The sequence below is a fragment of the Psittacula echo genome (assembly GCF_963264785.1).
Source record: "Psittacula echo genome assembly, chromosome: 18".
Lineage (NCBI taxonomy): Eukaryota > Metazoa > Chordata > Aves > Psittaciformes > Psittacidae > Psittacula > Psittacula echo.
This window is the reverse complement of record NC_137754.1, coordinates 5111661-5125171: the sequence shown is the minus strand read 5'-3', so window position 1 is coordinate 5125171 and position 13511 is coordinate 5111661. Positions and strand designations below refer to the sequence as shown.

Sequence of the window (13511 nt, the reverse complement as noted above, 5' to 3'; positions counted from 1 at the left end):
GTACATACCAAAACAAGCACAATGGAAGATAATGAAGATGATTGTTGTGGTTTATGCACAACCCAGGACAATGATTAAGGGATTGGAGAGATTGTCATACAAGGGGAGGCTGAAAGAGCTGTAGGTGTTCAGGCTGGGGAAGACAAGGCGTAGAAGGGAATCTTATTGTGTGCATAAATACTTGACAGAAGGAAGACAACTGAGCCACTTTTCTCAGCAAAGGTATCCAACTGAAACAGGAAATTTAATTTAAACCCAAGAAAAAGTCTGTTTCTGTCCAGGTGGTCAAATGCTGGAACAGGTTTGGCTACAGATGGTAGCCTCCATCCATGGTCCTGAGCAACCTGCTCTGGTTGACCCTGCTCTGAGCTGCAGGGCTGGACTAGACATTCCCTACAAATCCCTTTTGACCTCAACTCTCCTGAGATCTGGGTTCAGTGTTAGGCACTCAAGACATCACTCATCTGGTTCAAGCTTAGTAAGGAACAAATAATCTCTTATTAGGGGACACACTGTATTTCTAGTCTTAAGAATGCCTATTAACAGAAGCAGTAATAATTGGTTAGAATTTCAGCTAGGGAAATCTACATTTAACATCAGAAAGAATCTTTATAATTAAAAGAACTCAGATCCTAAATAGCTTTGTCTAGGAAGGTTACTGAATCTCTCTCTAGGGAGATTTCCAAGAACGATGCAGCTGATGCTGTGACAAAGCTGGGACACGGCAAATAGCAGCTCAAGCCCATTCCAGTCCAGCTTTCTGCATCTCTGCTCAAAGCATGTATGAAATTATCCGGGACAAACTACTAGGTGTAACTAGGCTCTTACAGGTATAGACATAATTAAATACTAATACTTTAAGAAATCAAAGAAATGTTTGAATATCTCTTCCATGTGGAAGCATTTCTGGATATACTTCAAGTTTATTCTTCACTTTCTTTCCCCTCTGCAGCCTGGATTCTGGTGATATAAGCAGTCACGGAGGAGAATTAGCCATTCAGAACAGGTTCACTGTAGTTAGTTTCGCTAACAGATAATCTGCTTCTCAGCTGTTTTAGAGACTTCAGGTGAGGGATGCTGAAGAAGGTTACAAGACAGTGGCTGTGAACTTTTAAAAACACAGCAGAAACAGCTAGTTGAAAATTTCACAGATCTGTAGAGCATTAAGCACAACTGAAACCTTTTTAATTCAAAGGTTTTACTAAGTCTGAAGACCCTTTCAAAAAACAAATCTAAACTGTAACAGCATTTGAAGCCTCTAGGCTAAGCACATTATTTACTGCAATGACTTTAACTGGCAAAAGGCAAATTCAGATTTGCTGTTGAATATAGAAAATTTCCCTGAAGCTATGAAGACTGTTAGTACAGGGGTTATACAGGACTCCAGAAGAGCATCCCGCTACTTGTGTGGTTTGAAAACTAATGGCATAAAAGGGAGACTTTATTCCTCACATTGTTAGACTTGACATGGCAAATTCAATACACCCCAAGCACAACCAGGACAGGAAGGATTAAGAGCTCATACAATGTGAGTAGTCATTTTCTGCTTTTTTAAGATACTACCCTACTTTTCTCTACTTTCCAGTTACATCAAAGTTGCCATGGACATGGTACCCTGCTTATGACACAAACAATCCAATGATAAGGACTTAAAAGGAGGGAAAAAACCCACCAAAACCAAATACTGAGACAAGAAGGGACTTTGAACATTTGAGTTCTGTTTCCATGAAATCCATTCCCCCACCCCCCAGTGTAAAAAAATAAAGATCAGCCAGACTCCACCTCTTCTGTGCTCCAATTACCAGGGCCCTTTACATGCTGAACTCTACTCCATTGCCCTCTAAGTTCATTCAGCCTAATGGTTTCAGAGAAACTTTCTCAGCAACTCCAATTTTGTTATTGGAACTCAAATGCATGTAAGAAGTCTTAAGTACCTGGGTATCAAGCATAAAGGAAAGAAATACTAAAAAGAAAGAAAACTAAGAAAACCTAAAAAGAAATACTGATTTTCACACAAATTTTAACACTGAAGTCCTGCTTGAGTGATAAGTTTGAGAAAAAGAACAAGAATTAATATGAATCTGACCATGCAAGTCCATACAGACAACCTAAAATTTTTATTATGCATGTTAACCTGACATCTTCTCCTGCCCAGCATGTTCTTCCTGAAAACATTAAAACATCACATCTGATAAATTCGTACATAACTGCACGAGAAACAGATTCTTCTGTTAACATGAATACTGTTTGGGTAATGTTCGTTATCAGGCTAAATGTTTCAGTAATAGTTTTTCATCTAACTCAATGCTGAAAACCTGGCAATTCTGTCAGCTGAGAGTTTACCCTGCACTGTTCCATTTAACAAGCCTTTGTCTTCTGCTAAAGGAACATCAGTTAACAATTAACTAGTGTACATTGTAGCAGTTTTTCCTAAAGTTATTAGTCCTGAAATAAGAAACACTGACTTTATTCTTGACAAATAAAGGAAAATGACATCCTATAGTAAGAGGGATCCTTGGGCAAGATAAATATAGCTGACAAACTTCAGAAGTTAACATTAGAACGTTGAACATGAAAATACTCTTGCTTACCAAAAATTTCTCCATTTTTGGCAAATTCTGTCACAAGGTACAACATGCTTTTGGTCTCCATCACCTGTTGACAGAGAAATCACATGAGAGGATTTGTGGGAAGAGCAAAAAGCAAGCAAGCACCCAAATGGGTACATCTTTTCATTGTTGCCTTCTGGTAAAGGACATGAAAGTCTTTGCCTTGCACATACAGTTATCACGATCTTTCAGTTGGGATGTTTCAAGTTACCTCAACAATTTCAAGGGGAGCATTTCCATGCTAAGAACAAGGATAAGCTTTATATACTGCATAAAGGCAGCATACAGAGGAGGTGGATAGGATTCTTAGCCACAAGCAAGTAACAAAATCATCATATCCTCAGCAGCTAGTTTAAAGCCTTTCCTGTAAGGAATTGGCCAGCTAAGTGTTCATGGCCTTGAACAGAAAGATATCGCCCAACAATGCAAAATTCCATACTTCATGATATCAGCTGTGAAAAGCCAGCCAGGTCAGTTACCTTGCAGCTTTCTTCATAATGACCTACTCCTCAATTGCTTAAGCAGCTAGTCAGGAATGCATTGTACAAACAGAATCATCAAGATATACACCCAAAGTGAAAAAAATCCTCTATTTCCAAACAGTAAGTCCTTTAGGACTTCCCTTCAGTATATTTCTACAGTTTCAACACCCAACACACTTTGGGCCTATTTCAAGAATCACAGTGAAATCGTTCAATCTGAACTGTCTGCAGACAAGACCTTGAATTTGATTTTTGCATTTTTATTTATGCATAAGCTTTAAAATACTGGAACATGGCTCAAAAACTTATTCTTTTTAGAGGAATGCTAAAAAAAAAAAGCCCCAAACCCAAAACCCCCAAAATCCTGAAAGATACATAGTTATAATAGAAGCAGAATTAGCAAGTCACTGAGAAGCCAGCTGACAGAACAAGATGGCAGTTCTTCAGTCTCTCCTGCACCCTTGTTTAATTCTACAACAGCTGGGCATGCAACGACTGAAGTGTCTGCGTCGAGAAGGCAAAACATTTTGGAAAGACTGTTTTAAACTAACATCTGGAGACAGGAAGCTGCAACATTATATTATCTATAGATTATGCATATATACATATATATATTTATGGAATCATTCTTAATCGAGCCAAGATGAGTAGCTTCATTACCTGACTTTGACAATCCTCAGTAAGTCCTTGACATGAGACAATTCAGAAACTTGTCGTGTGGACACAGTACAGCAATAGGCACATTATACAAGCAAACTACTAAGACAATTTGATTGAAGGCTATTGTAAAAATAAACTCACCTATCTACCAAATGCATTTCTAACAAGCCAATCCCTTAGTAAAAGGGATAGTAAAGGGGTAAGCATTACATACAGTTACCCTCCTCTTCAAGTGATCTTGCTGATCTGCAGACTTAGTTTAACTGTTCTCAGACTCTACCACTTTTGTGATCTATCATTCATTCAGAAGGAACTGTGGCAGATGCTGCTGAAGCTGGTTAGAGATTTAACTCCCCAAAGTCCACCTCCACTCAATAAATTGATATTTTTAAGAGGAAGCAACAGTCTCTTTCCCAAAAGATGGAAGCTAAACAAGTCTAAACCAGGATCTTCACCTTTATTCAGTAGAAGAATTCCAACACTATAGGTCCAGGTAAATCAGTCTGCTCACATTATCTTTATAGACATCAGCTTTAATAGCAAGGGTTAACTGAAGCACAAATGCCAGCAGCCTCAAACATTCTACCATATGCTAACAGGAACAGAAAATGAAGCAATATAAAACTAACCTATATTTTACTGTACAAACTATGCACACTAAAAGAAGTCACAGAACATGCAAAAGTGTTCATTGTCTGCTTTATCACAAGTGAAGGTTTCTCTCTTACGTAAATACACATTGTTATATTGTAATTATCAATCCTTTATGTAATAAAGGGATGCATTCAATTCTACCACATACGTAATTCACTTTAGGATGAAATAGCAAATTGTCCGTATCCACAACAGAAGTGAAATGCAAGATTCCACAAAAATAAATCCCAAGTTGAACTAGTTATCTGCCTCCTAGTAAACACACTTCAAGATAAAGTGTTTGGGAAGCTGTTGCCTAGCGTGTACATCTACATCACAAGTACGTCTGCAGAATCTGGATTTACGTGTCCTCATGTCTTATCTTTGGATGAGAGAAAAAAGGCTGAAAGTACTCCTCAATCTGCACTCTGAGTCAAGACGTGGCTAGAGAAAACCACTATATCCATACAGATCCTCCCAGCTAGTACTCAATGTAGACACGTTATGCTGAATATCCCTATCCTGCCCTAGTTTACATAATACCTTATGTACTAACTGACAGCAAAGTTTCATCACCAGGTATTTCCAACTCCGTTCTTTCACTAACATAAAATTAACAACCTTCTGTGTATTTTACGCAGATTGCAGGTACGCTGGAGTATCCAACATGGCCAGCCTAATTGATATCATAGAATAAAAAAGACCAAAACTGATGTACTTTCAAAGAAGTTAAATGCTAACCCAATGCAAATCAATTCCAGAAAAGCTAGAGTTTGTCATGGTCTGGTGATCTGCCAGAAGTCATTGGTCTAGAGCAAGCTTTTCATACAGGAACAAATAAGAGAGGGAAGTAGGAAAAGAGACACCACTAACCATACCTGGTAAAGCTTTATAATGTGTGGGTGATCAAGCATTTTCATTATCTGCACTTCTCGGTAGATCTTCTCCAGATTCACAGCATCCAGCTGAGATTTGTCAATGATTTTTATTGCCACCTGCAGACAAACAGCAAAAGTCAGATTAAAACTCCCCGGTGTATTCTTCATTAGTTTGCCCTCATTTTATAATGAGGGAATAATGCAACCTCAGATAACTGGGAGGTTTCTTCTAGCTCAGAAATCCACATCACACACTTAAAACTACAGCAGCACCACATTAAACATGTCAGTAGTCCCATTAAGTGGCTTCAGGACTATCACCTACATCAGCACATCAGAAAGAGGGTTTTACATGAAATGGAAGACACAGGACCCGTGATGAAGGCTAGTGCTCCAATGAGCCCAGGTGCAGAATGCTATTATCAGTAGCAGGTGGGAACAGCCAAGGACCCTTCATGAAGCAGTGTTGTAAAGACAAAGATCATCTTAAAAAACTTAATGGTATCCATTTCTGGAGTCAAGGTAACCAATTTGAATCCCCAAAATGCTAAATTATATGTAAAATAATCCTGTTGGCTCAACACAAATAAAGTATGGTAGATCTATGTAGTTTCAACTGTTAGATGCTTATTTTAACTAATTAATATGCTACTACAGAAGGACATCTGCAGTTCATCTGTTCAGGGAAAAAAATCTGTACAGATGTTTGTCAGTCAAACCTTGAAAACAGATCTGAATTAGTTTAGAAAACACATCTTGATCCTACTGACCTTGTTTTTTAGCCAGTACCTGCAAAATGAATTACAAGTAATTACACATGCTTTGGAGACTAAGAATTTCAGTGTGCAACACTTAGAAAAATATAGCTGAATAAAAACCATGGAACGGATAACAATAGTAAGGAGTATTCGATATATAAATGGTGTTTATTCATCCTGAATATCACATTATTAATGCTGAAGCAGGAGCAAACAATATCTAAGTCACACAAATGCTTCCAATTATAACTGCATTTCACAAACTATTGAACTATGGGAGACAGCTGCTATGCAGGAGACAAAAATCCATAGGAGGGGAATCTCATTATCTGCAGTAAGGCTGATTACGGACCCACCTGAATTCAGAATTAACTATTTATTGACTTCATTTCAGTACCTTTTTGCTTGATAACCTCTTCAAAAGTCACTGTCTTCCCCAACCACCGGAAAAATAAGACAATGCTGAGTGAATAAACTAGTACAGCCTTGTAATCAGTGAAAAGTCATTTTGATTTTTAAGAGGCAGGATGCACTCTTACAGAGCTCAAGCAGAACAGGGCTATTTTCCAAAGCAAGCAAACCAGGTTTTGAAACTTTCTGCAAAAGATAGGATATTGCTTGGGTTTTTTTAACCAATGTCCCATTAATGTGGAACTCACTAAGGCTGGATTTATCGAAGACCAGTACACACTGATAAGAATAACGATATTGCAGCCATTAGATAGAAAACAAGAAAAAAAGACTTGCATCCCATAACATTTTCACCCTTAATCATGAGTTAACTCCATAGCCTGAATCCTTCAAAATGTAACAGTGGATACCTTGGAAGAAGTGGTACCTAAAATGGCATTCAGCCACTCCACACAGCCTTCCTGTCCTCCCCAGCTCTCTGCACCTCAATATCCTAGATAACATACAGCAATTCAGGGGATCCTGATACCTGATCTTTTCAGAAGATGCTTTCCCCTGTTGTCTTTTGCTTTTATTTCCAGCTCTCTTCATAATGCATCTCTGCCCTCTGTCACATCACACCGTGCACTGAGAAACATTTTGGAACAGTGAATGGCAGGGTCCTAAATGATTGCAGGTCTCCCTTTGTAAGTTTCTGATTTTTGACTATGAAGACACTCTCTAAACCATGCAAATGAAACATGTTTCTGCTCCTGTTTGTTCCCCCCTCATCCTATTCCCATTCTTTCCACTTACAATATTAATTTGCTGTCTTACACTTGGTATATGTATAAAACTTGATCATAAAGGCCTGGCTTCACATATGCAAGGAATAAAGGCAGGAAAAAGAACAGTAAGATGCACAGGACTGGACTTCCCACTTGGTCTTGCCAGATCTGCACTCCCTTCAACTACTCCCTACAGCAATTGCTCATTCTCTCAGCAGGTCCCCTTTCGCTCACTTATAAAGGCAGAACAGCAAGCTGCTTCCTTATTTGGTCTGATTATATGCCATGTGGCAGCAGAGGATGCAAACAATCATTCATGCAGCTTAAGAAAAAACACCACACAAAACCCATACCTTTAATCCTCCCTGGCCTAATTTAAAATCACACCTAATGAAATGACTTCTGGTTACTGTTTATGCTGGTTTTGTAGGCACTATTTGGTAGTCTAAGAAGAAATCACTTCACTAGAAAGTTCCAAAACGTCAAAGTAATCAAAACAAAGTGCTAAAGCCAGACAAAATTCTTGTACAGCAGGAAAATATTTACTAAAACCAACCCATGTGTCACGTTTCTCCCCTTCCTCTATTTTATACTCTCTCTGGAATCAACAGACCCACAAGCTGATTTCTCCTTCATTCGCCACATCTAATCCAGTTTACGCCCATTATTAGGGTGACCTCCAGATTTAAGAACGGAGCTCGCTATCTCTTATTTACAAATCAATAAGATTAATCTGTAGCAATCTTGCATTCCTATCACAAAACAGCAATACAGCTTGCAGTCAAGCAACAAGGTATCTCCAATCTTGGGTAGGTCAGGTCTTTAGGAAAGTCTAAACGCCTCCTTCATCGATGTAGAGTAGTGCAAAAAAATCATGCTGCAGTGGGGTTTTTTTGTATTTCATGTTTAATGGCAACCTAATTAAAATAGTAATTGACACAGCATCAGCTTCTCAGTAACTTGAGGTATTTACAGTGGCTTCTTTCTTCGCCTAATCCACACACTGCATAAATATTACCTAAACCCTGCCTCACTTTCAACTTTTAAAGCTGCCTCCTTCCCTGGCTCTGGTTCTTTGAATTTCACCTTACAGCTGCATGCATTTTTTCCCCATAGTAAGGTGTTTTAGGAAGCTCTCCAAATACAAGCAAAAAAAGATACAGTAACTGTCTCCTGTTTACTAATCTTTCATACAGGAAACGAGTGCGGTACAGAAAAGCTAGTAAAAGCAAAGCTATACATGATTTCAAGGCAAAAGAGGTGAAGTCTAGCCTAGAAGAGGAAAAGCAAAACAAGTGAAACTGCAACAAAGGATTAAATGAGGGAGGTTTGGACAATTTAGGGAAAACCGCACCACAGCAGCTTGCTCTGAACCTTTGTGCATCTGTCCATCACACTATCATCAGACCGATTAGCACTAATATTTATACTTCCTTCTCCTGTACTTCTTGCCTCCTCCTACTGGGGAAGGGGAGAAGCCTGCAACTGTACAGCTTGCTAGTGCTACTTTTTCCTAGTGAAAAATCTACAAGTACACTGACTCTTGGTGGTTTTTTCCAGTATAGTTTGGCACTTCCACAGTTTGCTGTTAAAGTCTGAGTATTCCTTTTCCTGGAAGTTCAAATGTGCAGCCTGTTACCACTTCCAAACTGACCTACAAGTGTCTGTGTTGCCAGCTTCCTCCAGAGATAGACATTATTCTGAGCGCTGCAGTTCCTAGCTTTTAACATCCACAAAAAGTTCCAAGAGGAAAAAAAAGTCTTTTAACTTTGTTTTCCCACATAACAAAATTACCCAGTTCCCCAGGAAAACCTATGTAACTCATTTGTCCTTCTTCAGTTTTCAAGATTAACTACTTCCATTTTCACTTCAATTTAATAATCAGTGCCTAGTGTAGTTTTATGTTTTTCCAGGTTAATAAGACCATGCAGCTATATAAAAACTTCAGTTACTAAAAAGTAATTCTATATAAAATAAAGGGATGTAGAAGGCATTTTTCATCGTTATAAGGTTAAAATTTTTGAACAGATCTTATTTCCTAAGAAGCAACAACCAGTGAAACCTCATAGAGGAAAAAAAGCATTTAAAAAAAGAATAATATAAAAGGGTCATAAATTCGGAACGGATGGCTACAAGTCCTCCTATAACCTTCACTCCACTTTCTGGCCAAGAACAGTGCTTCATGTTCCAATATTTCCTACTTTCTTCTGATTCCAGAAGTTCCCTATCCTATCTCTCTTGTATTTAGAAATACAATTCCCAAAGACTGTTGCAAGACTGAAGCCAAATCCTTCTCCTGAAAGTGTAGAAGTGTAGGAGCAAGAAAACAAGTCTTCAGGTCGCATGCTTCTTGGAGCAGAGTAACTCCAGAAAAGTCCTCTTTCAATAGTTGTGAAACATTCCCTTACCTCCCGATACCACAAGTTAAAAGTGATCATAGATTTGGAGGAAGCCACAAAAGGTTAACACTCCACAGAAGCACACAGTAACGTACTTTATTGTCTATACAAACACGAAGTGGTAAGACTAATATGTACCACTGACTGAAGTATTACACAGTTACAGCTTTTGAGTCTGAAAAGACCTGTTCTGTTTAGACCCTGGCCACCGCGGTACAATAGTGTATCAAGGACTTGGATCCGTCCACAAAAACGTTCTTATGAAGACACCACCAGACAAGAATGACAGAGATAAAATGCTCTTTATTAAGTCAATTAATACTGAATTCCTGCAGGCAACTATGGAGCTAGAAAAATGATGTTACATGTGACTTTGCAAACATTGGAAAACAAATTGGTTTGGAACACTGCAAAAGGAGCCACTGTCTCAGCAGGCTACTTGCTACCTCTGTCATCATGTTGAGATGCCTTTTGGGCTGCTACATCTGTACTCTGTTCAAGAAAAAAGACAAAGAAGACTTCTTTAGTTGGATCATTCAGTTAACAGCTATCACTAATATAGTCAAAGTGTGTGGTGTAACCACATTAGTTCACAGTCTCTCATATCTCATATAATTCTGTGCAGAGCTCTCCACTAATTATCTTGTTTGAGATGCAAGAGGAAGAGATAAATTAATGAAGAACAAGCTATATTTCTATTTTTAATAGGTTTTCAATTTAAAAACCCCACCATGTTACATCAAACCATATTTTGTCTCACAATGTGGAATTATTTGGCACTATTAAGCAGTTGGTTTTGAACAGAATAAAAGCGTGTGCCTACTCGAAGGAAAAGAATTTCCTATTTGCAGTCCTTGTACAACTCTTAATGCGCATATTATATACATGCATACGGTGGCAGGCTTCTGCAGGAGAAACAGCATAGTAGCAGCTGGCTCCCACTGCTTCTACAGTCAAATGCAGATTACATATCTCAGTTTATTCTGAATCTTTATCATTCATGCATCTTGCCAGGGCCGCAGAAGATACAGAGAAAACCCACTTGGAAATACTTGAAATCCAGCAACTTCTTCATAATGATGTGAAGGAACAGTGCATTCAACAGCAACAGCTCACTTTTGTCCACGATCTCAGCTGTGTCATGATGACAGGAAAAAGGGAAGTAATTCTTAGAGGTGGAGAAACTGCTTCAAGATGGGGAAGAGTTTCCTGTCGGAAAAGTGTTTTGTCCTTGAATATAGAGCTTGCTAACAACTACTAGCATCTTGCACAGATGTTGGAACATCACTTTGATCTTTTGAAGGCAGTGCAGAGAGACAGACTGCACACACAAATGAATCCTCATTTCTCTAGCATGGTCAAGCATTGCCACAGCACATGCAAACTAACTCTAATTTGACATGTACCAAATTGAGGACAATCACACAAGTTTTCTGACTCTAGTTTTGGCCTTTTTGATAATTATCACTTCTCCTAAGGATAATAAAAGACAACAAACTGGAAAAATCCCAACCAATCATCAATATATAGTATTAGCACGTACTTCAAATAAAAGAGGGGATCCTGTTCCTTCCCCTATCACTAGTTTTTGGTGCTTAAATTTGTATTCCAAACTATCGCTGCAACTTCCATGATTGCTTTTAATTTAAAAATATTAAAACCAGCACACATTTCCTTCCCTCTTTTACTAAAGGCCTAGAGAACTGGCCTAACAAGTCAACATAAAAGAGAGGTTTGTCCCTGTCAGTGCAAGCTTGAAGGTTTCATGCAGGTTACAGAAATTCATATTTGACTTGTTAACCCAGTGCATCCTAATAGTAGATAAACTGCATTAAAATTAATAAACACAACTTCCTGCAATCTGGAGCTACTCCAAATTGCAACAGCAAAGTGCTTGGCTATCACAGATTTATAAAAGCATTAACCTCCTTTAGGGTGAAGCACATTATGCTCAACCTATGAGCTCACACCCTCTGCCTCCAGATATATGTTCCTCCTCTCCCCCTTGCCAAGAGATCTAGAGAGCTGGAAACAGCTAAATCAGCACCCTCAAAAAATATATATATATATATATTTATATGGTTTTTTGGCAGTTATGTCATATATATATATATGTTTTTTTGGCAGTTATGTCATTTTCCTGCTGAATTACTCCACTAACCCAAACTTCATGCTACATAGCAAAGGGAGCAGCTGTCTCTGCCTGTATCTTTCATTTTTACACAGACCTAAGCACACATTCGCATCTAAACTAGTGTCACATCTTGTATCAGGAGCTGGTAATTTTCAAAGAGAAGTGCAAGCCACCTGTAACATACCAGGCAGTTTAAAAGCCTAACTGCGAACCATTAAGGCCGTACTAGTCAGAAAGGTTTCATTTTCATCTGAGGAGCAATGGCCAGTATTCTTCTGTAGATGACTAATCCTTAGGGGATATTAGTTACAGAGTTTTGGGGGGTGGGGACCATGACTCTCTCACAGCCTATTCACAAAGGCTTTTCTTCATCCTTAGAGTGCGTTGCTTTTTCCTAAGTAGTACCTTCATCTATGGCGAGAGCTTTTTACTACTGTTCATTCCTTCACATGTCATATTTCAGCGGATGAAAATACCCATCTTCTTCAACTTCATGCTTGCAAATACTTCTGCTCTCTTTTAGACTCCTCCTGAGGACAAATTTTGCTTATCTGTGCGTGCCTCATTAACAAAAGTTGCCCTGAGATCACAGGACTTCTCCACAACAGGATAAATAGGCAGGGCAGGAAAGCACGTGTCATTAATCTGAATGGCAACAAACACACAAACAAGCAGCAAAGCAAAGACCACATTCGACCCTGCAGCCCCTTCTGGGGCACTCTTTATGGACTGTCATTAGTGTCGTGCGCTACCTCTATTACACAAATAGGAATCAACCCCCCATTTTTCTTCTTTTTGTTTGACCATTAAGTCATGCAATTTTAGTATTGCCTTAATACAGGATTCAAGTTGTTATTTCCAAGTTTGCATAACCATCTACTACCCTGTCTTATGTGTATCCTCTGCTTCATGCCTAGTTTCTTTTTATTTTCACCTACACTTTGCTAACATTTTATGGAACTATGCTTACTATTTTCAGTTCAAGTTAAAACTCTATACTCCGATATGCAGGTTTTCCTTAAAAAGAATGGATTTTGTACATAATCCCTAAGTGCTGACCTTTCCAGGCAACAAGAGGCCATCTTTTTTGAGAGTTACTGGCTAGTCAGTTACACAAGCAAATGTACTGATGCTAAAAAAGCCCAACAACAAACAGGTTCTGAATTTAAAGGGTTTAAATATGGAGATTCACGAGAAACTCAGATAAGGAAAGTCCTTTTTAAAAGAGCTTTCTGAGCAAGTCTCAACAGCAACACAGCACAGATCTTTCTGCAGTACAGATGTGATGGGACACAAGTACAGCCTTCCCAGAAGCTAGTAAGCTCAATATTCTTTGGCTGCAAGTTTAGTAAAGGTACAAATGAACGCGAGAAATTAGCAACTCTAGAAATATAAGCAACAGTTTAGAACAAGCTTGAGATACAAACATTAATAAGCAGGATTTCCATGTTAGATGTATACTGAACTAACACTAAATGAAATTAAGGGGTCCAAACTTGAAGTGCTAATTCAAAGTAGCATTTGGCTAGAATTAATTTCCCCTGGCATTACTAGAAGTAATCATAATAGGTTTCCCCTTCCTCGGAGGCCACTTAAGAACTTTCAGCAACTAACTCAGCAATTAAGTTCCAGATAAATATTCTTGGATCTCTTACTGCAGAAATCAGCGTAGCTGTACTGAAAAGCGAAGGACTTTGACATAAACCTTCAATCCAGGCAAAATTGCTGTAAAGATCATGCAGAAGATAAAAAGGGTTCAAACTGGGCACAGAGTTCCTCA

At 38.6% G+C, this 13511-nt stretch overlaps 1 protein-coding gene across 1 annotated transcript in view; it reads right to left on the bottom strand.

Moving 5' to 3' along the window:
* Positions 1-13511, bottom strand: part of SIK2 (salt inducible kinase 2) — a gene marked incomplete at both ends in the record, with an annotated part of 43326 nt that overhangs the window by 27872 nt on the left and 1943 nt on the right. Inside the window, 2 exons of the mRNA XM_080631595.1 lie at positions 2592-2655; positions 5263-5379. Of these exons, the coding sequence (XP_080487721.1) occupies positions 2592-2655; positions 5263-5379 (181 nt within the window). The remainder of the gene's footprint in view (positions 1-2591; positions 2656-5262; positions 5380-13511) is intronic.